Below are 26,614 nucleotides of genomic sequence, written 5' to 3'. Positions count from 1 at the left end.
GGGATTGTTCAGCAGAAATGGGACAGGATGTACCAACGGTGAAGAAAATAAATATTAAATATATATTTCATGTCACCATGAAACTGCAACATTTATCAAATACTTTTTATTTTTCTTTGCAAAGCCTATACAAGTATCGTGAAGTGCACATCTGAACTGTGGTACTGGCAGGGGGGGGATTATACAAATGAAGATGCTCTTTTATGTACTCTTTTGGTACATTTTATACTGTACGCTCCTTGTCGATCACAACTTTGAAAATAAACTTTGTCACAGGAGTATGCATGTGGATTATGTTTCTTTACATAGTTGTTAGAGGTCCTGTCTTTGGTCTTCACAGTTCTAAGTAACAAATAGTTATCAGTGATGGTGTTGGCCTAGGAGAAGATGAAAGTTGAAGGAGTATGTCAGGTGGTTGTAAGGCCAGGTGAGTGCTTCCAGGTTATCACTGTGCCAGTGTAAATGGCCTTATGTAACCACGGTGACACGGACTGCGCCACGCTCAGTAAACAGTGCTTCAAGCAGTTGGAGCTGTAACTAAAGTAACCACCTCTCCCACAGATAGCTAAATAAAATTTGCAAATGTAACTATCAATGGCCGAAATGTAAGTTACTTTACAAAAATGTATTTAAAATAAACTTGCTTGAAGTGTCTTTTGCCCTGACATGTTGTGTTCTAAGCTTTGTGTGTTCATCATACGCTCTTTTTTTTAATGCTCATTTTTGTAGCGCTCTTTCTTCTGCCGCCTCACCGAAGACAAGAAATCTGAGAAGTTCTTCAAGGTGTTCTATGAGCGCATGAAGCTGGCTCAGCAGGAGATCAAAGCCACGGTGTCGGTCAACACCAGCGACTTGGGCAGCAAGAAGAAGGACGACGAGACACCTGACAAGGACGAGAAGCCCGTACGCAAGAAAGGTCAGAGGACACAGTTTGCTTTGCTGTGATGTAAGAAGGTCGCCACCACTCCCCCACCTGACTACGGACAGGTGGCTGTACAAAGTGCAAAGGCCAGTAAATATTTGCTATCTGGCCCATGCGTGTTGGGTCTATCCCTCATAACGTAAACCGCAAAACATCCCAACACCTATGTCTGTGTAAGATGCCGTTTACTTCGCTCTGTCCAAGAATGGGGCCATAGCAGTTCAGTCTGTTTGTTTTGCTGTGTGCTGTGCTTGGTTTGTTCCTCACTTCTCCCCGCCCTGCGTAAACAGTGAAGGACGTAGCTGCTGTGGTGACTGAGGAGGTCAGAGAGCAGCTGTTGGAGGCCTCCACGGTCACCAAGAAGGCCTTCAACACGTACCGCCGCGAGGCCGACGCGGAAGACCACCTGTCTTCCCCCGACAGCCAGCCCAGCGTGGCCGAAAAGGGCCAGGAGGAAGGCGAGATGAGCGTGCTCATCACCATCATGCAGCCCATCCTGCGTCTCATGCAGCTGCTGTGCGAGAACCACAACCGTGAACTGCAGGTCAGCCGGCCTCCAGGGGGAGCACTCTCATTCGCCGCCCCGGAACAATGTGTATTCTGATGTGTTCTCAGTGTTTTGCGACTAGTTTCATATGTACATATGACGCATTCTGGCCCAGAAACATGCGTGTTATGTGTTAAACGGACGCACGGGGCGGAAAATGCAGTTTGTGCCTCATAGAAGCGAGTCATCACAAGGTGATGAATCGCTTCGCGATTTTTGCTTTGATTTTATCTGCCTCAACCTGGCATACGTCAAGATGCAAGCGAGATAGAAGACTTTGCAGCAAGAATCACACGATTTCAACTCTCTGAGCAAGAAATCATCAAACTGCACAAATTAAGGAGTCACGCATTAATCTAGTCTGCGTGTTAGTCAAAGAAAATTCACGGAGCAGTCACAGGAAAGTAAAAATATAAAGACAGGCAGAAATCTGTGTTTGATGTGTTAATGTATTCATTAATTAATTAAATCGATCTCATATGCAGCAATAGTAAATGTTTGAAACATTCAAACTGTTGGGACAGTAACAAGGGCTGCCAGTAAAAATGCATTTTTGCATAGTCGCTTTGGTCAATCGCAAAAACAGCATGCTTTTGCCTGTGAGAAAACATTATTGGAAACAATGCATGCTTAAAGTGCAGTGCTAAAATAAAAAAACAACCAGCGTATTGTTTTTTTGAAGTTAGTTTTGGTAAATGGTGTAGGCTATGTTGCAGCAGTTGATTGCAGGTTGCATTAAGACTGCCTGTTACCATCCAAAGCCTCAGAGAAATCTCAGCACTAAAATGAGGAAACTCACAGAGCTGCTGAAAAAACCCTGAAATGGAAAAAATCATTGCAATAAAAAAATGTGGAAAAAATCATTGACATATGCAACTTTCTCGTACCCATTCAACATTCCCATTCCATCTCAGCAATGGTCAACCTCCTTGCAACATTACCATCTCGCATTTGGTTCATTTTAAGCAACATTTTAATCTTAACCGATTTGCCGGAATATCGGTCTGCATTTACATAGTGCTGGTTACACTCCTCCAGTCCACCAGCAGATGCATGGATTTCCCCACATCCAGTGTAGATGGTCAGTAGACTAAACTGCACCTTTTAAGCTCTGCTTAATGCATAATATGTCATTAGTTGGCGGTCTCCTTTGCTGAGCATGTAATTAACCATAGGCGTAGTAAATATGACAATAATGTCACACAGATTAGATACGCACTAACATGGCCTCGTCAGACAACTTGTGCCCAAGGTTGTATGTATGTACATCTGGCCCTGATCGCCTGCACCGGTAGATTTACACAGCCAGACAGAAATGAAAATAGATAGCGGACATGAGATGATTAGTCTGGTTTCACTATGAAGAGGATATAGTGCAAACAGAGTTCAATTCCGTAGGTCCAGAACAAAGAAGGCTTTTGGGTTCATTGGGTAAGGCCATGTACTGTTCGTCAGAAAAAAGGATGTGTTCTCACTTAAATAGGGCTAGGTCCTCTTAGTGAAGAAGGCTGAACAGGTTTCAGTTCTGTGGTCCTGGAAGGTTTGGGCTCCCTGGTTCCTGTGTTCTTCACAGCAGCCTGAATGCTGGGTAATGAGCCTCTGCCGGAACCTGCCAGCCTGCACAGTGTTCTTGGGACGAATGAATCCCTTTGGGCTTTTTGAAATGCTGAACAGTTCTGTAATTACCTAAAAAGCTCTGACTGAAACTAGCTTAGCTTGTTAGCTGTGGTTTCCCTGGACTGTGTAACTTGGGCTTTGGTGACCCCTGACCCCTGGAGTTCCTGATCCAGAACAGCGGGTCTGTATCCGTGTCCCGTTCCTGACCTGTGTTCCGCCCACACAACGCATATCCATTACATTACATTATTGGCATTTGGCAGACAGAGCGTCGTACTGTTGATTAGGCGAAGCAGGAGACAATCCTCCCCTGGAGCAATGCAGGGTTAAGGGCCTTGCTCAAGTGCCCAACGGCTGTGCGGATTTTTTATTGTGGCTACACCGGGATTAGAACCACCAACCTTGCGTGTCCCAGTCCTTTACCTTAACCACTACGCTACAGGCCGCCCTACATATCCCCCTCTCCTCCTGTTCTCTTAGAACTTCCTTCGCTGCCAGAACAACAAGAATAACTACAACCTGGTGTGCGAGACGCTGCAGTTCCTGGACTGCATCTGCGGCAGCACCACGGGGGGCCTGGGCCTTCTGGGCCTCTACATCAACGAGAAGAACGTGGCGCTCATCAACCAGACTGTGGAGAGCCTCACCGAATACTGCCAGGGCCCCTGCCACGAGAACCAGGTGGAGTACAGGCATACACCCTCTTTCTCACACACACACTCACTGTACACATACACATGCGTATGCACGCACATACCCACACTCACAAAAGCACCCACTAACACATTCTTTCATCTCTTATACACAATCACACACACACACTCTCATACACACGCACACATATGCTCTCAAAAGCACACTCACACACCGATGCGCCATGTTTGTGAACAGTAACAACTTGGTTGTTTATTTTTTGCTTGTTTAGAACTGCATCGCCACTCATGAGTGCAATGGCATCGACATCATCATCGCCCTGATCCTCAATGACATCAACCCTTTGGGGAAGAAGAGAATGGACCTTGTGCTGGAACTCAAGGTGGGTTGTTTACAGTCACCAACTGTCTGTATTGCTGCCTTATGCCAGTGGCTAATTTAACATCAACATTACTGTGTCCCAATCTGCTTCATGCTATACAGAATTAATTATGTGCTGGTTTGACTGGGGATATTTTCATATGCCAGCTCTGCTGTATGTTATGTGCTTTTTGTCTCTTTCCCTCCTCTAGAACAACGCGTCCAAACTGCTGCTGGCTATCATGGAGAGTCGCCATGACAGCGAGAACGCTGAGAGGATCCTCTACAACATGAGGCCCAAAGAACTGGTGAGCTGCTGCTAAATCTATATTAACCACCACAACACTGCAAAGGACCAAAGGCCATTAGAGAGGGCGAAAGATGTCAAGCAATGTGAGCATATGTGAGGCCCCAGAATCAGAACCCCTGTTGTGCCAGTGGGGCCCCTTTTTCTGGGGTCACGATGGAAAGTGTTGATTGACAACCAGGACGTTTGCAGGTGGAGGTGATCAAGAAGGCCTACCTGCAGGGGGAGGTGGAGTACGAAGAGCCCGGCGAGGATGAGGAGGGCCAGGACGAGCATGCCGCCTCCCCTCGGAACGTAGGCCACAACATCTACATCCTCGCTCACCAGGTGGGCAGCTGGCCGTGTGCGGCTCAGACACTGTCTTTCATAGAGAGCTGAAACCTGCTCTCTCTGGTTAGCAAAAAAAAGTTGAGCAGGGCTGAAAGTGATAAGAAGTGTTTTTCTTTGTAATAAAGGGAGTATCCGTATACAGTATATTAACATACCGCTCCATTGTGGAGACCTCATAGGTCGGTTGAGGTTGCATTCCTGTCGGAGCTGTTATCAGTGAGCTGTTACCCTCCTTTCATCGCAGTTACGAAAGTTTTTAAACACGAGCCAGTGCTCCAGGCAAAGCCTGTTTTCTGGCCCAAGGCCATTCAGGTGCACAAAGTCAGGGCTCTGCAAATCTTGCACAAAAAAAGGCTGTTGGCAGGCAAAAAACCACATATGAACGACACTGCCTTCAGCCCTCACACTCACACTGTGTGTGTGTGTGTGTGTGTGTGTGTGTGTGTGTGTGTGCAGGTGTGTGTGTTTGCGTTTGTATGTGTGTACGAGTATTTGCGTGTGTTTGAAAGGCATTATCTGAGCTAGCGTGCGGCTCTCCTCCTCCCCCATCCTCTCCTCTCCATGAGGGGATCACGTGTGTGTGTGTGTGTGTGTGTGTATGTGTGTGTGTGAACGCCAGTCGGACCGAGGTCGGGAGACTGAGCCAGACCGTCTCACAGTTTCTGTCTGGGCTGGTGTTTGGTTTTCAGTAATGCCTGCAGCACGGTGCCAGACAGGCCAGGCTGCAGAGCTGCTGATAGTACAGTGGGTTCTGGAAAGTACCCTGTGTGTACAGTAAGTGTGGGCTCTGTGGGGGAGGCTGCAGGGCTGGACCGAGCTGTGCAGACACTGCTGTACGACTACAGGGGTGGGGAAAGTTTGGTCCGTATGTACACACACACACACACACACACTCACACACACACACACACACACACACACGCAGCGATAAACATATACATGAACGCGAACGCGTTGTCAGTCAAACCTGTGCATGTACACACACATACATATGTATGCATTCCCAATCCGCACAAAAACACAAACATGGGCAGACACTTGTACGTGCACACACCTACACACAAACACACACAAATATGGACAAATACTGTACGTACACACGGACACATTTTTGTATTCGCAAATTAACATTTGCATGAATAACTTAATTGCGCATAATATGGGAACAGATACTTGCAAGGCCATACATAAATGTTCACAAATGCACATACACCCACACTCGCAAACAAACACAAATTTGGCCAAATACTGTAAATACACACAGACAAACATCTGTACTCACATATGAAAATTTAGATGAATATCTTAATTGCACATAATTCTACATAATTGATGACACTTTAATGCTTAATGTTTAATGCTATGGCTCAGTTACATTTCATTTCATAGGAATCCTGTAATGCATGCATTTAGGTACCTGTCTAATGGATCAGGTTTCATGTCAGTTGCACAGGCACAAGTAGTCATAACCTTGATGAAGAGTCTTTCTACAGCTTTTGGCACAATCCTTTCAGATGTAGTTTATTTGCTGTTTTCCAGATGAGCTAAGCACCAGTGCAGTAAAATGAAAAATGAAAATGAAAAAAATATATAAGCGCATGTAAAATATGTAAAGCAAAGATTCTTTCAAAAATTGTGAAAGTTAAATATCAGAAAAAGGAACTCTAAAGAGCAGTGGACAGTTAAAACTAAATCGAATCAATATTGGTTGTGACCATCCTTCACCTTAAAAATATTTTATCTTGCAGTAGGTACTCTACTCTGCCTTGCAGTTTCCTAAGAGAATCAGCTGGAAGGTTTTACCAAACATCTTGGAGAACTTGCTACAGTTCTTCTGTAGACTTTCGTTCTCTTGCTTGCTTTTGGCTATCCAAGTAATTCTGGACAGCCTCGAACAGGTAGAAAAAAATATTAGCATTATTTTTTTCTTTATTTATTTATTTTACTTTATTAATTGTGTATATTATTTATAATTTAAATAAACCTTCATTACAAGGGCAGGCAGCATATATTCAAAGACCAAGATTATCTGAGGTAATACAGTGTTTGACATGTTTGTACCTGCTCAGAACATCCTCTCATTTTGAAGTGCTTTGAATACCCTAAGGGTATTGTATGAAAAGCCAAGAGAATCTTCTCTGAAATTAACATCAGGAAATGTGACGGTGCAGTAGTAATCGCATTTTCATAGACTTCAGTGGCTGCTCCCTATCATAACACAGTGGGAGGTTTCTATATCTATTAACATTACTGTATCCTGGGCTGCAATTTTCTTCAAACTACCAATAAAAAATAAGCTAACCATGTTTTGGCATGGATGGTGCAGTGGGTAGCACTGCTGCCTCACAGCAAGGAGGTCCTGGGTTCGAATCCCCGTCGGCCGGGGCCTCTCTGTGTGGAGTTTGCATGTTCTCCCCGTGTCTGCGTGGGTTTCCTCCGTGTACTCCGGTTTCTTCCCACAGTCCAAAGACATGCAGGTTAGGCTGATTGGAGAGTCTAAATTGCCCGTAGGTATGAGTGTGTGAGTGAATGGTGTGTGTGCCCTGCGATGGACTGGCGACCTGTCCAGGGTGTATTCCTGCCTTTCGCCCAGTGTATGCTGGGATAGGCTCCAGCCCCCCTGCGACCCTGTTCAGGATAAACGGGTTAGGATAAGGAATGAATGAATGAATGTTTTATTTTTATTTATAGATCTACATTTTCAATAAACTTCTAAAGCTAGTAGCGTAATATAAAGAGATGTATCATGAGTCCAAGGTTATTCGCATTTGTGGATCTGTAGTTGCGAAGTTGTTGTAATTTTACTCATCAGAATTAACAAGCTGCCCTTCTATTACTGTCTGATTAACTCATTATCATTTTATCTCCGATTTAATTTAGTTCAGCTGCATAACCACTCATCCTATTAAATGTGATTAATTCCGGGTGATAGAAGACGGATAGTGTTCCACTCCCGGAAGAGGGTACATGATGTTTAGCTCATAGTAATACCGAAACCTGTCTGTACGTCAATGGGCATTTCCCATAATGCATTTTTTCCTGTGACATCAGCGGGTCAGCATGTGATGTGGAGCCATCGAACGTGTAGCATTAACTGTACGTTCTGCTTCTTAAGTATTCATCATTCGATACCTCAGACGGAAATATTCTGGAGTTTCCCGAGAAAATACAAATAAAATTATTTTAAGTACGCTTTTAGAATTCAGAATCAAGTTTGATATCAGTAATTCTGAAAGGATTATACTTGTTATTGGAATGCTGCACACAGGGATGGGATTGGGTTGGTGATGGAGATTGGGGTTCCTCACTGTGCACCATGTTCCCACCCTCGCTCTCTCCTGCTGCAATGCCACAGCTGGCACGACACAACAAGGAGCTGCAGGCCATGCTGAAGCCAGGAGGCTCATACGGAGAGGGAGACGAGGCCCTGGAGTTCTACGCCAAACACACGGCTCAGATCGAGGTCAGCGCCCACGCCCATGGGCTTCTGAAGCCTCCGTTACTCCTCTGCGCTGATCTTTAGGCCTGCGTCTCTATTGGCCTGTAACTGTGTTCCCTACTGCTCTGGAGTTCTCCCTGAGGCTATGTAGTCAGTCTGTCTACTTTGTATTCTACTATTTATTTTGAGAAGAAAGAGCACTTTGGTGTATAAAATTCTAAATTGTTTCATGTATAGACTGAAGCATGCTAGGTGATGGTCTTGCTGCTTTTTTCGAGGTTGTTGTCAAAACATGTTCACTGTCTTGTTAGTGACTTGCTTTATTTCCTTCTTCTACTTGTTAAAAGTACTAAACAACAATTCCACTATGTACTATATATATTGGGGTAGAAGTGAAAGAAAAATTCCTAGGTGCGACTCATAATACAAAGCAAACTCTCTTGTTGAAACTACCAGACTTGCGTGGTACATAGTTCCAACTTGTACACTGCAGATGGACTCCCCCTGTGTTCTGTCCCTCCCTTTCAGTTTGTGTCACATTTTCTGTTGAGATCAGTAAACGAGAGAACACCTAATCAAAATGAAACCTCAATCACTGCTTTCCATTTCCTAAACCCTGGGGTTCAGGCTAGCGTAGGGCTGGCATAAGGATCCCCAGGCTACAGTTGTCAAGCCCTGCCAAGGCGAGGAACTCTAGGTTCAGGGTCTCAGGGCCTACTCTATGTAAGTTTCCTCAAGCCTGGGGCTAAAGTAGCCTAGCCCTGCCAATGAGGGCCATGCCCACGCAGTGACAGGGCTCTTGTGTTCAGATTGTGAGGCTGGATCGCACCATGGAGCAGATAGTCTTCCCGGTGCCCAACATCTGCGAGTTCCTGACCAGCGAGTCCAAGCTGCGTGTGTACTACACCACAGAGCGTGACGAACAGGGCAGCAAGATCAACGACTTCTTCCTGCGAGCCGAGGACCTCTTCAACGAGATGAACTGGCAGAAGAAGCTGCGAGGTACTCAAGAGGCTCCCGGCAACACAAAAACGGTTCCCTGTGCGTTCCTTTCCCTATCTCTCTACTAGTAGCTCTTTTACATGCCCTCCTGTCCTCCCTGCCCCCCCCACCACCCCTCCAGGGCTGCTCCTGGTTTTGGTTTGCTGCCAGCGAAACAGGAAGTGCTCTGGACATGGGGGCGATGGGAGGGCTGAGGGTGTGTAAATGTGATAAGTTTAGATGTTTAAGACATTGTAAAGCATTTTAGTATGTAAGTATATCAGTTTGATAAGATTGAGGAAGTGTTTGTAAATGGTTGACATGTATATAGCGCTTTTTTTTAAACTTCTTGAGGGGATGACCGCAAAGCTCATGACCACACCAGATTGGGGCCGCTGTTAGCCACCTGAGCTAGGAGAGGTGAGGAGGGGATTCAATCGAGATGCCCTGAAAGACACTGGGGAACATTGCCTCGCAATCCTACTGCCTGGAGGCAATTACATGCCAAACCAGGGCAGGAATTAGTGACGAGAGCTGGGAATTCTCTGACAAAACGGCTAATAGTCACTGTGTATGACTGTGCACCCATGCACACACGCTCACATGTATGCACACACAGGCACCTGGCTGTAATCACCTGCTGTGCTCTCGGTGCATTGTCTGCAGAGTTTCTGTGGACCTGCAGTTGGCATGTTCATCTCAGAATCACTGCAGTTTTTTTCATGTATCACAATTCAGAAAAAATATGAATTTTTAAATTTGAGATAAACAACTTAAATAAATGGTGCAGGAAAGTAATCCTCCGCAATGTCAGCCCTTAGACGTATGACGACGTCGGTCTCATCTGATTGATTCAGAAATCGCTGCTATAATCGCTGTCGTTGGCGCTGTCGAAGTGCCTTCTCTTTGTGTACCAAAAAAAAACACCTTTCCAGATTTGGAGTGCTAGTGACCTTTTTGACCATTAATGTCTCTGCTCCCTTTGCAGAGGTGAAGCTATTTCTTTGATGTAATCTTTTCCATACCACTCATAACCGAAGCATTGCCTATGATGCGTACGTGCGCACAGACAAGTTTCTTTCCTGATTGGCTCAAAATGGTTTTGAAAACTATCGCTGTCGGGGCCAAGGAAACCCCCCCCGAGAGGTGGAATTAAAATTTTATTTAACTCAGCCGCTGGCTTTGAAGTGGTATGACTTATCGCTGTATCCTGGCAGTCACCAGAAACCAGTTTGAGAATGGGTTTTGGTGGTGGCCTACTTGGTTGAATCTGGTCGCATTCTAGATAGTACTGGTTTGGCACTTTTAGCTTTCACACAACTCTCCATGTCTGTATGCCTTGATAAGTGAGCCACGCAAACCAATGTTGTGACTCAAGAATGCAAAATCAAACAAAGAAACAGCTACACCTTATTATGTGTGCTGCAAACATGTCACCAGGTTCTGTATGGGGCTACAGATGTCTTGCCTCTGTTGGGCCAACAGTATTCTCATAAGGGTTGGGTTACTGTGACTTGACTACTGACACTTGAGTCTTCAGGACCTAATGTTAGCCATCCAACAATGGGGGAAATGAACTAGATAACCATATAACCTTGATTTTTAGATACTGTATCTCAGGATTTGAACCCTGTGGCACGTTTGCATCGTCTTTCTGTTTAGTGACCAATGCAACTGTGTGTACCTTATTCTGAGAACATTTGAACTGTAGAACTGTGCATGTGCATGTGATAGTAGTGCATGTAAAGTGTTACAGTAGATAGACCATGGATGAATAGTTTGACGTTTATAACCATTTGTGGAGTGCCTGCTTGCAGTGATAAGGGTGTTGGTGTTTGGGGAGGGGTTCTGTGTGTGAAGACCGTGCGGTTCTGCCCTCCAGCCCAGCCTGTCCTGTACTGGTGTTCCCGAAACATGTCTTTCTGGAGCAGCATCTCCTTCAACTTGGCCGTGCTCATGAACCTGTTGGTTGCTTTCTTCTATCCATTGGACGGCATCCGTGGAGGTAAGTCTGCCCACTGCATTCACAGCTCGACAATGGATTAGTTTGAAATGTGCCCTGCAAGCAGCTTATCTACTTTATGTGATGGCGACCCGTCTGTGTGGTACATAAGTTTCATTTAACCAGAGAGGTCAAATGAGAGCTCAGTTTTTCATTAGCAATGATAACCTTGGGAATGAGTCAAAGTGAGGGGGGACTGGAAGGGATTGTGGAGCCTGTCATATTTCAGTGGTTTGGTCGAGGAAAAATGTTTCTACTTTTTGTAGAAAATGTAGTTGAAGATGGTTGTCAGTAGTCATATATTTCATGAGGGTAATTGACTTGATTGTGAGCTTTGAAGGGGTTTCACTGAAGCTTGAGCCTGTTCACAAGGTTCACAGTAAAAAAGATTTGTTTAATGGTAGCGTTTCCGTTGTTTTGATCAAAAATGGTTTTACAGCTGTGGAAGGCTTCCTGTTTATATCAGTCATTCCAATGATCATTAAGCCTCAAAAAGGTTCAATATTTATATGATGCATTTACATTTGTTCACTTGCTTTAATGTTTCTTTGTGTGTACTTGCTTGCATTAGTGTATGTGTGTATGCTTCTGTCAAATTCTATGGGAATGCATGTTTCTTCATACATGTTCCGTGTGTGTTTGTCTGTGTGTGTGTCTGTGTGTTTGTTTGCATGTGTATGCGCGTGCCTGTTTGTGCATGTATGTGTGGTTGCTTATTTGTGTTTGTGTGTTTCCCGTCCTGTGTGCTGCAAAAATCTATCAGAACACAGGAAACAGGAGGAAGTGACTCAGACCACAGAGCTGAAGTAGAGTGCACATTCACAGTGCGACATTAGCTTTTCACAAATCTACCTTTTAATGGACCGAAAACTGGGTCACCAAATAGTGCAAAGTCATGTGATTCCACCATACTGCGTCAATGCTTTGTTTATATAACATTTTATACATTATCCATTTATAGAGCTCTGTATTTACTGGAGATAATCAAGCTAAGCACCTCACTGAAGGGTTCAACAGCAGTGCCCCGCCTCCTTGGTCTCTGGGCACAAACCCAGCAGCCTAACCACTAATCTACACCACTTCCTAGAGTTCCATGGAATTGAAGAATAGGCGGTTGCTGATGTAAGCACACCCCCTGTTTGGAGAGAGAGAAGGGGTTTTCAGCAATGCAGTCCCTGTCTGCTGCAGTGATGACTGTCCTGGTGTGCATTCCCTTACACTCCATGTCCTGCGGGCCGCAGTGTCTGCAGGCATTTGCTTCAACCATGAGCTGCACCACCTGACCTGCAGTCAAGATGGCAAACATTACGTAACATTCACAAACATATTCAAATTTTTTTTTCTGTTTGCCACGAACGTTAGCTAATTTTAGCTAGCAGTTTGAAATGGTAGTGTGGGCTGAACAAAAATGGCTGCTGTTGGAGAAAACGCAGAGAGAACGAAAGTTGACAATTATTTGTTCTTGCCTTTAAAAATAAATCACAGGTAAGCAATAAATCATGGTTGTGAACATGAAAATGGGATGTTCATTTAAAATCGATGGCAATAACGTTTTGCTGAAAGCATAGCTCTCACATTTGCTGTCCTGAACATTCACTGTCTTTAATGCCCATCTGATTTCACCAATTAGCTTTCTGTCTGAACCAAGCAGGTAAAATAATTTGTGAAATCAGTGGTGTAGCCCACGGTAGGAGCAAGTGCCTGCAGACACTGCGGCCCACTGGACGTGGAGTTGAGTAGCGCTCCCTTACAGCAGTCCTGACCATACGACAGCCGCCGGGGCCTGACCTGGTTATCGATATATCGATATGTCATAGTGCAACTGTAAACGCGCAGTACTAATGCTCCTTTTGATGAAGCGAAGGCCAGGGAAAGACCATACAGTCCTCGTCTGATGTCTTCTGACATATTCAGGGTCCTGTTAAGTGCTGGAATACTTTTCTCTGTTCTGTTTTATCGGATTGTGTTATGTTAATTGGTAGTGTGAGTAGGCTGGATGTTAGCAGTAGTTGGTAGCCGTGTCTATATGTATGTTTAGGGGCACAGTTTGGCTACCTGTTCTTCTCTCATCCTTCTGCTTTTCTTCCCTCTTATTCTCTCCTGGGCTGCCTCTCACTCTCACTCTCGCTCTCACTCTCACTCTCGCTATCTCTGGTCTGCGGTGATGTTTGTGCTCACAGCCATGAGGACGTTCTTTGTCTCGGCGGTGATGTGCAGGGAGAACGGCTACATTGTGATTCACATAAACTTTCGATTGTTCCCTCTCGGGGTAAAGCAGCGCGGTCCCTTTTGTTCCAGACTCCCTCGGCTGAGCGGAAAAAAGAGGTCCTTTTGCTCAGAGCGAGAAGGCGCCGCTTGCCTTGTGCAGTGTCTGGGATTGTCTGAAACCCTTGTGTAACGCTCCCTCTGATGGAGCAGACTGCTGCTGGCTGAGCGGTGCATCTCAGGACACGCACAACGGGAGGAACGCAAGCCGCGGCCACGCAGCGCGGCGCAGATAAAACGCACGCGTCACTGATAATACCACTGCAATAAATCTTTGCCTGGACATTAACTGCTAATCTCTGCAAATACGAACTAGATGTATATCATCGCCTGTGCGAGAGAATGACATCCAAAGACGGTAAACGTTTTAAGAACAGCACTCTCTGGTACACTCGTGGAATGTTAAGTACCTGTCCGTCTAGCTCAGTCTGTCTATCACTTGTATGTTATCTCTCTCGTTCTGTCAGTCTAAGTTTATTTAGTTTATGTAACTACAGTAGGAACCATTTCAGAATTGCGTTAAGTAATTTTGACACACCTGGAAACCAGTATGAGTAGTCAGTGAGTGGGTGTAAGCGTACAGACATTTCTATTGTCCAGAAGCCTGCCGACAGCCCTGATTTAGCAGCAGTCACGTGAAGACCTGCATGCCTCTGACCTGCTGCAGCTGTGCTCCGAGTGGCTCCCGGAGCCTCCACCCTCCTGTGAACAGGGCTGGAATGTGGATATGGAAGTGAGATAAGAGAGCTGGAACTAGGGCAGTCCACGCCGGCTGCTGGTGTACAGGGCCCTGAATGAGGAGCGCGCGTTTGCCACGGCTGACTGCAGCTGGGAAGCTTGGCCCATCTCAGGAAGCAAACTGAGTGCATGTCCCTTTTAAACACGGTTTGGGTTGGGTTTTTTTTTTTCTCCCGGGAGTTAACATCTGGATGTGAGAGAGGCAGCCAAAGGTGATTTGTGTTGTCCTCCTCTAACCCTGGGAGGGAGAATGGGAGGGGAGGTGAATGTGGTTTGGGGATGGGAGCCACGCTCTCTCTCTCTCTCTCTCTCTCGTGTGAGCACATCAGCCTCTGGTTCAGCTGGTTCTCTGGGTCTGGAGCTTCAGTGCAGTGTGTGCTGTCAGCCCCGGGACCCAGGGTGCCACACCGACCATCGCTCATGAATCTTTCAGGCGCGTCTGTATTTTTAGCGGCGGCTGTTATGTAACTGCCACCTGTCATGTGATCCCCTCATGGAGAGGAGAGGATGGGGGAGGAGGAGAGCCGCACGCTAGTTCAGATAATGCCTTTCAAACACACGCAAACACTCGCACACACGTACACATGTACACACATGCACATTCACACGCCCACACACACACACACACACACACACACCAGTAGAAGCATTTCCATGCCGTTTGAGCTGAGCGCTTGTCCCTGTCTTTCGCTTGCTGCTGAACCTGACGCTGAGTTTGGGCTTGGCAGCGTGCAAGACACTGACCTTGGTGACACCATGCTGGGACTTACCCAGGGATTTAGAGAGCTCCATACTAATGTCTCACAGAGGTGCAGCACACCCAGCTGTGACACTCTTTCCCTGTTATGTAACCCCTCTCTTTTAGAGCAGAGCTCTCGCTGCCTGTGCAGAATGCTCGAGACCACACTTATCTGGCGAGAAAAGAAAATTGTTAAAGAAGCCATGTGTGTTATTTGCTCTCGTAGTAAGAGTTTTCATTTGAAATCCGCATAAAAGGCAGTATCACAATTTCAATGAGAAATCTGGGTGCATCTTGAGGCAGACCAAGCTACTTATATAGACTGCAATATTAACCAGCTCCAAGCTGACTGCGGGCCCCCAAATGAGGGAGAGAGCTGTATGTCTGCCTGCCGTTTCTGCAGAGACGTGAGCCCCTTCTCCACTCTATCAGTGCTATAGAATACTTATGTACGGATGTATTGCTTTATCCAAATGAGAAGATATTGGTATTGAATGTTAGAATGGATTTTAGAATGGAAGAACAATTTATAATCTTTTTATGAGCACACTCTTATTTTTTTGACTGAAATCCAGTTCCATGTAGCATTCAGTAGAAATAAAAATAATTGCAAGTAGCCTACTACAAGATCAAACAAAGATCCCTGAAGCAAACTTTAGCAATTATAAAGTACAAAATCTCTCTCTAGCTCTTGTCTGTGATATGCTCACTAACTAGTTCCTTTGAGACAGAGACACCGACATGATGCTATTGCTGAAAACTTTGTTCAATAACGCGTCTGGGGTATGCTTAGGAAATGTAAATTCCAGTGAAATGGATTTATATTTCATAATAATTCTTTGACTTTGGGGGTTGAAAATGGACCCCAAACATTACCATGACTCGCTCTGTCCCTCAGGCACCCTGGAGCCCCATCTGTCCGCCCTGCTGTGGTCGGCCATGTTGGTGTCCCTGGCCATCGTGATGGTCCTGCCCCAGCCCCACGGCATCCGGGCCCTGATCGCGTCCACCATCCTCCGGCTCATCTTCTCCGTGGGCCTGGAGCCCACCCTGTTCCTGCTGGGCGCCTTCAATGTGAGTGTGTTCCCGCCAGGCTGTCGTGGCCGGGCAGCCCCCTCCTCCCCCTGCACTGTTTCCTCTGCCCCTTGTTACTCATGGAGGTTTGGTGTGTAATGCGTCACCGGCACATTCCAGGGACCGCATTCCGAATGCTCTTACTTGGACTAATTCTCCATTGCTCTTCCTCTAGACTGAAATTTGAAATCGCATAAAAGCAGATGTATTATTTTATCCATATCAGAACAGGCTTTAAGACCTGAATCCTGCGTGTGCGCACTGTCTATGTTTTATGCTTTAGGCAAGGCTTGGAGCCCATTCATTTTGGAATCGTTGAGCTCAATATCTCAGAATGCAGATAGAACCTCCATAATTCTAAGGTCACAACAGAGTCTGTCTGTTTGTTCTGAAACCCTAAAGGTCGGCAATAAGATCATCTTCCTGATGAGTTTTGTGGGGAATCGTGGAACATTTACCAGAGGCTACAAGGCCATGATAATGGATGTAGAGTTCCTCTATCATCTACTCTACCTAATAATCTGCAGCCTGGGCGTCTTTGTCCACGTGTTCTTCTACAGCTTGCTGGTGAGTGTCTTTGCTTAGCTTTCTGGAATTTCCCTCTCGGGAAAGGAAGCATTGTCGTTCAGATTCAAATTGATTGCAAATATTTGCTAATGATATTTGCTAGTAATCACCAGACTTGTCTTGAAACTAATGCAAACAAATTCTTTAAGTCAATGTTAAGATTAGGGTCACTGGATCCTGGAACTATTGTGTCCCAGCTCTTATATTGTATAATGTCTACTGTAATGTCATTGAGCTCTTAGACCCTTTAATATTGGTCTGTTTTTTTAACCCGGTGTCTTTTCTCCCCCTGTCCAGCTCTTTGACCTGGTCTATAGAGAGGAGACTCTGCTAAACGTGATTAAGAGTGTGACGCGTAATGGCCGATCTATTGTCCTAACCGCAGTGCTGGCACTCATCCTAGTCTATCTCTTCTCCATTGTGGGATACATCATTTTCAAGGATGACTTCATCCTGGCTGTAGATAGGATACCAAACAAAACCCTAGGTAAGGCCTCTGCCAGGACCTGATAACACTCACCACCCCCCCTCTCATCCACACATGCAGAAACACACACGTCCACACACACACACACACACACTTACATGCATTGAAGGTATATACCTACTTTGAACAGAAGTTAATGGCTAATCTGCTCATACATACATGAATCTGGTGGTGATGTTTATTTTACACACTATTTGATTAACAGTACTAATGTATTTTATAATTATGATCTATTTATTTCCATATTAGTGTATTTATTTACCACCTATATGCATGACTTTAATTTCCTGTTGTTCCCTTTTACAGAGGGTGGGGCGAGCATGGTTGGGGACTTCCTGTCAGCTGGAGTGTGTCGGAAGGATAGCGGAGAGAACTGCTCAGCGGAGTTTGTGGGAGAAGGTAAGGCTGCTGCGTTTGTCATGAGGATTGGGCCCGCCATGTCCCCAGAAGCCCCCGAGTCAGCATCCCCACCCGCGAGACTGCTCATGCCCCTGCCCAGACCTTGTGGAGCTGTAAATCTGCTGCCGCAGGCTTCAGGGAAGTGTGGCTGGTTGGGTAGAAGCGCTTCTCAGGCCCCATGCATCTCCAAGAGAACAGGGGGAAGGGGTCAGAGGTGATGGGGGGGGGGGGGTCAAACTGCAATACCTCCATACTGACTAGGTCAAAGGTTAAAGGGGAATTTATACACAAAAAGATAAACACAGAATGATATACATACAGCACAGCACAGAAAAGTCGCATGGTAAAAGACACAAAACAGCACAGATTAATATAACAAAAAACATATACTTTGTAAAAAAGCCGAACAACAGTGGGTTGGACTGCTGCTTTAAGACTGGTTTGGACTGGCTTGGAAACGTGTGTGTGTTACTCTGCAGCATCCTGTTTGCGCATGGGAGTCTGCTCGGTGGGAGCAGCTTGCTTGGGTGATGTTGTGGTTGTGTCACGTCCTTCACCTGTTGTGGTGCTGCATGTTCTCTCCTGCTCTGTAGTGAAGGAGGTTTTGGCTGGAGTAAGATGCTTTGGGAGGTGACTGTTTCCCATAAGTGTCCTCTGTCTTTTATTACACCCAACCAAAATGACTTCGTTATGCTCGAAACATGGCCTTACCAGGGAGGTGTAGTTGCTGATCAGGTCCTCACAGGTTTGTTGTTTTGAGACTTTTCTCACTGACTGCTCCACGTGTGTATCTCCTCTACGGTCTGAGTCCAGGTGGACACCAAGGTATTTTGTTGAGGCGTCTACAGGAAGTTCTCGTCATCCCAGAAGAAGAGGGAGTGGTTGTGATGGGTTCCTGGAAATACAAGTTCTCAGTTCCACTGACTTTCACATTTAGCAACATATTACTCATCCAGCTGCTTGGCCCCCAAGAATATGTTGATGATTGACGATGTTAGTCTGCGGTATGGCCTTCCATTCATGTAGCTAAGCAACCAGCAAGAAGTCTGGGACACAGATCCATGTTGACCAGGTGTCGCAATAGCTTGGCATGATCCACATTGACATGTCCAATGTTTTGACAGTCAGCCACACCCTCACCATTGTTGGCTGCTTGGGATTAGCCAAGAGTGTGTGGCTCTTCTCACAAGGGAAGTTAGAGAGCTGGACATAGGAAGGTAGGCAAATCGTTTTTTGCATTCTGAGATGACTGTTGGCAGAGGGCCTTCTGAGGGCCTTCTGAGGGCCTTCTGAGGGCCTTCTGAGGGCTTTCTGAGGGCCTTCTGAGGGCCTTCTGAGGGCCTTCTGAGGGCCTTCTGAGGGGTTTTCCTTCCCAGGCTTCACCTGGGCTATGCTGCACAGGTCATCCACCCCATTGGACTGAGGAAGAGGAAAGACAGAGAAGAGTGTGCAGCTGGTCAATGCTTCCATAAATAGATGTTTAAAACATCAGCTGCTTTGTCATCCTCCACACCATCACTATAGATTTTTTCCATCCCCCACCTTTGTTTATAAAATCCCACATCTCTTTGGGATTTCTGTCCTTTTTTTGTATTGAAATCCCCACATTTAAAAACATGTTTTGAGTTCTTTAAAGGATTTGGCTGCCTTGCCGTGTTTAGTTACATAAGCCTGATTGCACCTCATGTACTGATGCTGCTTGATACCATTCCTCTGAAAGGACATTTATTTTAGCCTTATGTTTCAGTTTAAATTTGACTGAAGCAATCATACTATGCCTTTGATAGTCACATGCTGTCGTAAATAGAGACTAATACACATCTACAGGCACTCAAAGGACATTTTATCTGGATTAAGACCATGAATGCTTGAAAAGAGTGAATGGCTGAGCAATGATAAAATATAATCATTATATAAAGAACAAATGTCTAAATATAAGTTGGCTGTTATAATTGTATTTTTTTTAAAAATATTACCTAATATTATAATAACATAATTTATGTGCTTGCCAATAATTACCACATACCGATACCAGTTGTATGTTATGGTTTGTTCTGAGCTGTGTGTAGCAGTGAACGTGAGGCTGGATGTTGGCCTGTTATTGCAGAATCTAATGACGCACTGTGTTTTTGGCGTTTTCCAGCCATGGTCACGCAGCCATCGGCCATGGTGATCGAGGACAAAGAGCGCACCTGTGACTCCCTGCTGATGTGCATCGTCACTGTCCTGAGTCACGGGCTGCGGAGTGGAGGAGGGGTGGGGGACGTCTTACGCAAGCCTTCCAAGGAGGTGTGTTTGTGTGTGTGTGCTTGTGTGTGTTTGAGGTGGAGGGGAGGGCAGTTGGGGGCAGGTGGCCAAGAGAAGCCGGGTAGAGGACATGTCTGTTTACTGATCATGTGGCATCCCCCCAAAAAAAGTAAGCAGCTCTCTGTGATGGTGTTTCAAGTCAAGAAGATCCTGTTTCCTCATATATTGCAAAACGTATATTTACAAAACCAACATCCCCCCTGCTGCACAAGACAGAGCTGACAGACAATCAAAGATGTGCAGATCCATGTCAACTGAGAGAAATCTTAATGTCATATGTACAAATATGTACCAAGCACTTGTGATTACTGTACATGATTCAGCATTCTGAAATGTCTTATCTTAGGCTAAAATCAGACTGCTCAATTCCTTCCTTTAGTGAGTTTGCCTTGCTCATTGGAGCTTTTCATCAGAGGGAGCAACGGAATACAAAACCCCCGTTAAAGAGCCTGCCCATGAATAGCACAACAATCGGCCATCAGAAAAAACACAGGGAAAAAGATCAGTTCAGTGATATGTGGTTTGTGCGTGGTCAAGAATTACTTTGGGGATTGAGCGAAAAGCAAGGCATGCTCTTTCCCCTCCTGAACAGAAGATAGGGCTTTGCATTTTATCATTCCTACTTTTGAAAGGAATTATAGTGGCAAAGGAAGCTTGTGGCCTCAACAGGGGAACGGTGAGGATCTACACCATCTCTGAAAGCAAGGGTAGAAATAATGTTTTCTGTAATAAGAGATGTGTCAGTCACTTCTTGAAACGGATTACTAGAATAAAAGTATTAATTTAAAATGCAATGGCTTGGCATTGAAAGGGGACTTTTGCTTCCAAACGTGCTGCCTGCTCATCAGAGTTCATTATAAAGTTTCCACATGACTCCCTTGTCGTAAAAGATGAGGGAATGTAAGGTGGTTAGTCTAGACAGTGTCTCACCTGTGTTGACATTCACCTTGGCAGGAGCCTCTGTTTGCTGCCAGGGTGATCTATGACCTCCTGTTCTTCTTCATGGTCATCATCATTGTCCTCAACCTGATCTTTGGAGTCATCATCGACACCTTCGCCGACCTCAGGAGCGAGAAGCAGAAGAAAGAGGAGGTTCTCAAAACCACTTGCTTCATCTGTGGTGAGTGGGAAAACTTCAGCCTGCGCTGGCAGAGTTTCTGGTTGGTAGATGGGTGCGTCGCAAGCACGCCACAGCCGCATGCAAGCAGTCTGCCAGGCATTGAGCAAGCAGAGGCCACGTCGTGGGTTGCTGCACAGCTGGGCTTCAGAATAAGGGGTGCTTTTCTTTGGTTAAGTAAACACTGGCCCCATCTGCTATGAGCCATGACCCCACAACACCCCTTTTCCCAGAAGGCTTAGTCATGGCTGCTGTGGAGGAGTACTTCCTGTTGCTTCTCACTGCTTGAGTCAACAGCCTCAGATAAGATTCCTCAAGGGCCATGAAAGTGTTCCCGCTCGGTATTTTCACATAGCTGTATGCAGAGCTTCTTTCCATGAATGCATTTCGGTTTAATGCTGCTTTGTCTAATCATTCATTCTATTCATCCGGACCATGTCTAGTGCCATGGGGGTTGCTTCCGTTATGGAATAAGTTCAAGTGTACTGCATGCTGAAATTGAATTGATCATCTTGGTCGTACCAAGATGAGCCATGAGAACTTTGGCACGATGAAAAACTCATACGTGCATCTAATTGTAGAAAGCTGTGTAAAAGCCTTGAAGACATAGTTCAATTATTTGGAGGGCTTCTGGGACATGAGCAAGTGTTCTACAACATGACTGTATATCTTTTGTGGAACACACGATGGTCAATGAGACAAAACCAAAATTGCAGGGACTTTAGGATTCGGCTCTTGTTCAATCGTTGTTGTGAAACCTTCATACCCTTTCCGGGAGGTGGCACAAGTAACAAGGGTCATCTGATCCCTCCGAAAATACATGTGCCTCTGTGTTTGCAGGGCTGGAGAGGGACAAGTTTGACAACAAGACGGTCACCTTTGAGGAGCACATCAAGGTGGAGCACAACATGTGGCACTACCTATTCTTCATAGTTCTTGTGAAGGTGAAGGACTCCACGGAGTACACCGGGCCAGAGAGCTATGTTGCCCAGATGATCAGGGTACGTGCATGATCTACACAACCTCCGCATCTTGTAAGCAGAAATGGCCAGTGGGGGATGGGTGTGTGGAGCAGTGTGGTATGGCAGGAGAATAAGGGTTGGCGGGGGCTACTGGGCAGAAAGTTTTGACTGGCGGCTTTGGGCGACGCATATGACCGGAAGTATGACCTTTGGCCGGGGTGTGGTGTTTTCAGGGCAGTGTGGGTCAGGAGCCAGTGCTAAAATTACTTCGTCTCAGGGGTGTTAGTGGATGTGCCTGGATGTTACAACACTATCATATCTGATCTCTGAAAAAAACGTTTCCTGAGAGTACAATTTGGTGCTTCAGTGCACATTGTTGATTTCCTCTCGTGAACATCAGAAATATCTTCCCATGATGATAAGCAGTACAAACCCATATTCATGATGTGATAAGGCTACCCACAAGCTAGAGTCTATCTTTCAGCAGCTTTGACATTCCAGCACTGATGTGTTAAGTTAAGAGGTGTGGAGGAGTCATCAGAGGCTGTTACTGCATGAAAATAAAACCTCACACTGAGAACGGACGACTGTATGCATCATGTATAGACCCAACATTTGTCTTATTTTCTTGGGCCAGTGCTTTCTTGTAATCAATTTCTTTCCAAAAAGTGTGTCTGCTCCTCAAAAGCTGCCATTGTACTATGTGATCTCTGCCTTGTGATCGTGAATTCCTGAGATCTTTATCATGCTGTCAGGGGAAGAAATGGAAATGAGGTAGAGTAGTCCTGGCGTGGAATGTGTTAATCCGTAATCCCAGTTTTGCCTGATTTTAGCCATCCTCAGCACCTTCCTCCCTAACTGACCACTGTGGGAAATGGAAATGGAACATTTGTATATATCTAATAGTATATATCTCTATGATGCACTGTAGACAATATCAAACAAACAAAAAAGATTTGTTTTGGGAGCTCATAGAACACTGTATCCTCATTTCGTTGTCAGTCTTACCCCCCCCCCCCACACACACACACCTGTGAACTTGGTTAGATGAGTGCGCATTCCCTATGTTTTTGCTGATTTGTTATGCCATTATTAAGTAGTCACAGAATATCAAAATATAATTTTTGTAAATATTCACATGCAAAGTGTTAATATTTGTGCACCATAAATAGTCTGACTCGGCTCTTCCGAGTGGGGCTACTTTGTGTGAAGCAGCTGTCCAGTTGATGGGAGGCCATATACATCTCATCGGTAGGGGCCGTTCTGATTGATGGCATTGTGATTTTTTCCGGGTCACATGCAACTTGCCCCCACTCTAATTGTGGGGCGCCATGGAGTCCTGTGAGGAGTCACCTGATAGCAGCTTAGCCTCCCTGACCTGACGGCCTGGGGGTGCTTCAGAGTGTAGCAGGTCATTCCAGGTCATTCCAGGTGAATCCAGAGTGGGGCGCCCACACAGGGGCTCCACAAGCTCCTCCGATTGGATTGCTCGGAGTGACTCATACACTGAATCAACCTAGACAACTACTTCTCACAGAGGTAATAATGAACGCTAAATTAAAAATGGCTTCAGTGTGCCCCATATTACTATTAAAATGCCATTTCATGATGTACTGTAGGTCGTTTGGACCAAAGTCTCCCATACATCAAAAACACAGGTGTTGAAATTTTATGTCTGTGTACTATGAAATGAAACTTGACAGGCAAATGTCAGAGTTTGCTTGATTTTTTTAAATCTTTTAAAATCTTTTTTTAAATCTCTGATTAAGCTTGTCATGTAAAATCCTATGTTGAATCAGGGGCTGGATTTTTTTTCTTGAGGTTTTAATTTAATTTCAAGTTGTGTTTCACTGTGGTTATAAGAAGAAAAAAAAAATCTGTCATTTCCAATGAATCAATACTTCCTAAGCCCCAACAATTCATTTTTGTCCCCTGTAGGAGACACAAGTCTCCTTGTCCTAATCCAAAGAATCTTATATTGTACTATGCTGCAACCTAGAACGGGCATTCAATATAAATAAAATAAATCTTATTTTTTAAAGTATCTTCACTGAAATGTATTTTTGCAGGAAAATAAACTTTTTTTATATTAAAAAACTTTATTGTAGAAGTTTTCTGTGGCTCTCGGGAGGACGTGGCTGAATGTGATGAGGTGGTAGCGGTGTGAGAATTACTGGCATTGTTGTCAAACATAAATATCTCTGAAGGGCTGGAGGTGGGTGGAAGACCATGCCTTGACAAATGTCAAATGTGAAGTCTTACTGAAAAATGTCAACGTGACTTTAATGGAAGGTGTTGAATTCTAGGCTTCATGTGAAAACTCACACAGTCCTTCAAATGTTGGGTTTAGCATTCAGATGGGCGTCTACATGCTGTTAGTTAATCAATTGAGTTAATGACATTGAAAAGTACTGTAGATGAAACTGGATGACCTTACATTGTCTTGTTGGTCCTTACAGTAGTTTTTGTGTGGGGAACTATGTGGGAAAACACTATTGATGTGTTGGGTTAGAGAGAAGCTGGGTCACTGTGGTACAGCAGTGTTGGGTTAGAGAGAAGCTGTCACTGGTACAGCAGTGTTGGGTTAGAGAGAAGCTTTGTCACTGTGGTACAGCAATGTTGGGTTAGAGAGAAGCTGGGTCACTGTGGTACAGCAGTGTTGGGTTAGAGAGAAACTGTGTCAATGTGGTACAACAGTGTAGACTTGGGGAGCAGCAGTGAGTATTTGGTAAAGCAGTCTTTGAGCGTTGAGGTAATGGTGAGATGACGGCAATATCACAGCTGTGTCATTAGATGCGTGGACGTGCAGGGTAGGTAAGCACAGACCCTGAAACTCACTGCCTTCAGAAAGTGGCTTGTATGCCCTGCACCTCGCTTCTCAGAATGAGTCTATGTGGTTCCCCTGCTGGGTCTGAGAGGATCCAGTAATGCCCCCAGGCAGACTGAGGTTCCGCCCCCATGTCTGTGATTACAGTACAGGGGCAGTGAGAGACTCTGTGATGTTGTATTCATGGGAATGCAATACACTTGCTGGAGGCCAGGTTGAGACTGTAAACACTGGTATGTGGCAGGCCTGTGTTGAGTGCAGTGGATGAGGATGTTCTCCTGACCCACTGCAGACGTTTTTCAAGTCATTCAATGTCTACTTCGAAGTCTAGTACTGAAAGTTTGTCTGTTGTGACCAGAACACAGGAAGGAAATAAAGGTTTCATTCCTGTAATGTTGGCAAACCGACTGAGAAATATATTTAGTTCGCTTTGCTTGACATGATAAGTCTAGCATCTAATAATCTAATAATTTGGAGATGCTAGTGTCTGGCAAACTAGAGTTTGTTTGGTAGATATGAATCATCAAGAGTGATCAAATTAGTCAGTGATTCAGTGTAGACTCTATGAATAACTGGCCTTATACCGAGCCCTTTCATGTTCACCAGGACCAGAAACTAGGGGCCCCACTGTTATTCAGGCCCGTCTGCTCTAATGATTTAACTCAGTTGCAATGATTTAAACCAACTGATCCATTCTTTTTTTCTAATGGTGAAATGTGGGCAAATTTGTTTCCCCTCTCATGTGACCGAATCATTTAATAATTTTCAGCTCAGTTTCTAACTGGCACAGAGACAAAGAGGGATTCATCCATGTGAATGACATCAGTGAATCAAACTGCCAACTGGGGCAACAGTGCATGTGATGTCATTATGAGTTCATGAGGTTTTGTTTTGTTTGTTTGTTTGTTTTAACTGAAATAAAAATACCACCACCTCAAAGCAAATGCAGGGACTATTCTATAAATCTATTTCTGTAAGATATATTTCTGTAATATTAATCACATTGGTGCAATTCAGTTATTCTATTTGCAATATAAATGCAATTAAAACCAGGGATTTGTATAATGATGAATGTCAGCTATATCAAAAGAAACCTAACAAAATCAATGCCAAGCAAAAAGTAAAGGGGCATTGCTTTTCTACAGCACACCATTTAGAAGTCATGATTTTTTTCATGACTGGTGTTTAGTTTTTACTTATTTAGTTCTGTTTACATTTGTTTGTCAGTTTGAGTAGATAGCAATTGATAGGCCCAGTCTGATTTTGTGCCACACGTTGCGGCTGTAACGTCTATTAGAGTGACATCGCTGAGGTCCCCCTGTGAGCAAACCAGAGGTGTGGGCAGCAAAGATGTTCCTTGGAGGCATGCACCTTCCCCAATAGCGCTGTTATTTTTAGTACTCTTCACAACAACACTGCTTTGGAATTTTCCACATCCTTCACAATGTCTTTTTGTTGGGCAGATGCCCTCGTTCATGTATAGTTTACTTTTTTAACATATTGTGCCTTTGAACTACTGGGTATGATCAGAAATAAGGTCAAATAAAACAGAATGCATGTTATTGTGAATTGACCCGTCTGAAATATCTGTCTGACTCAAGGTTAACAGTACAATTCTCAGCCTCTCTGTAGGGTTTGTTCCTGGAGTACCGACATATACCCTCCACCCCCCCAACCAGCTCTTGAATCTTGTGCTGCAGGAGCATAATCTGGACTGGTTTCCTCGCATGCGGGCCATGTCTCTGGTCAGTATGGATGGTGAGGGCGAGCAGAATGAAATCCGCAGCCTGCAGGAGAAGCTAGAGTCCACAATGAAGCTGGTGTCCAACCTCTCCGGCCAGCTGACTGAACTCAAGGAGCAGGTGAGGCTCGCTGCTGAAACTGTGTTCATTTTTCATTTGAATCAAAACTTTTGTCATGAAGGCTTTCAAACAGTGTGCTAGAAATGCCTCTGGGACTGCTTTTACGGAGGT

The 26,614-nt window shown here is 45.0% G+C and overlaps 1 protein-coding gene across 6 annotated transcripts in view; it reads left to right on the top strand.

Moving 5' to 3' along the window:
- Positions 1–26,614, top strand: part of itpr1b (inositol 1,4,5-trisphosphate receptor, type 1b) — a 108,992-nt gene that overhangs the window by 78,577 nt on the left and 3,801 nt on the right. For 4 of the 6 annotated variants that reach the window (XM_061220787.1, XM_061220788.1, XM_061220786.1 and 1 more), the window contains 17 exons: positions 730–916; positions 1,213–1,466; positions 3,567–3,767; positions 4,012–4,122; positions 4,313–4,408; positions 4,600–4,734; positions 8,093–8,200; positions 8,986–9,178; positions 11,040–11,162; positions 15,800–15,975; positions 16,378–16,542; positions 16,840–17,029; positions 17,336–17,428; positions 19,572–19,717; positions 20,690–20,855; positions 21,693–21,853; positions 26,342–26,503. In XM_061220787.1, the coding sequence (XP_061076771.1) occupies positions 730–916; positions 1,213–1,466; positions 3,567–3,767; positions 4,012–4,122; positions 4,313–4,408; positions 4,600–4,734; positions 8,093–8,200; positions 8,986–9,178; positions 11,040–11,162; positions 15,800–15,975; positions 16,378–16,542; positions 16,840–17,029; positions 17,336–17,428; positions 19,572–19,717; positions 20,690–20,855; positions 21,693–21,853; positions 26,342–26,503 (2,667 nt within the window). Of the gene's footprint in view, positions 1–729; positions 917–1,212; positions 1,467–3,566; positions 3,768–4,011; positions 4,123–4,312; positions 4,409–4,599; positions 4,735–8,092; positions 8,201–8,985; positions 9,218–11,039; positions 11,163–15,799; positions 15,976–16,377; positions 16,543–16,839; positions 17,030–17,335; positions 17,429–19,571; positions 19,718–20,689; positions 20,856–21,692; positions 21,854–26,341; positions 26,504–26,614 lie in introns of all 6 variants that reach the window. The other 2 variants (XM_061220784.1, XM_061220783.1) reach the window with 1 other exon arrangement.

This window comes from Conger conger, chromosome 14, assembly GCF_963514075.1.
Source record: "Conger conger chromosome 14, fConCon1.1, whole genome shotgun sequence".
NCBI classification, from domain to species: domain Eukaryota; kingdom Metazoa; phylum Chordata; class Actinopteri; order Anguilliformes; family Congridae; genus Conger; species Conger conger.
The sequence above is the reverse complement of the archived record's forward strand: the minus strand, read 5'-3'. Positions and strand labels throughout refer to the sequence as shown.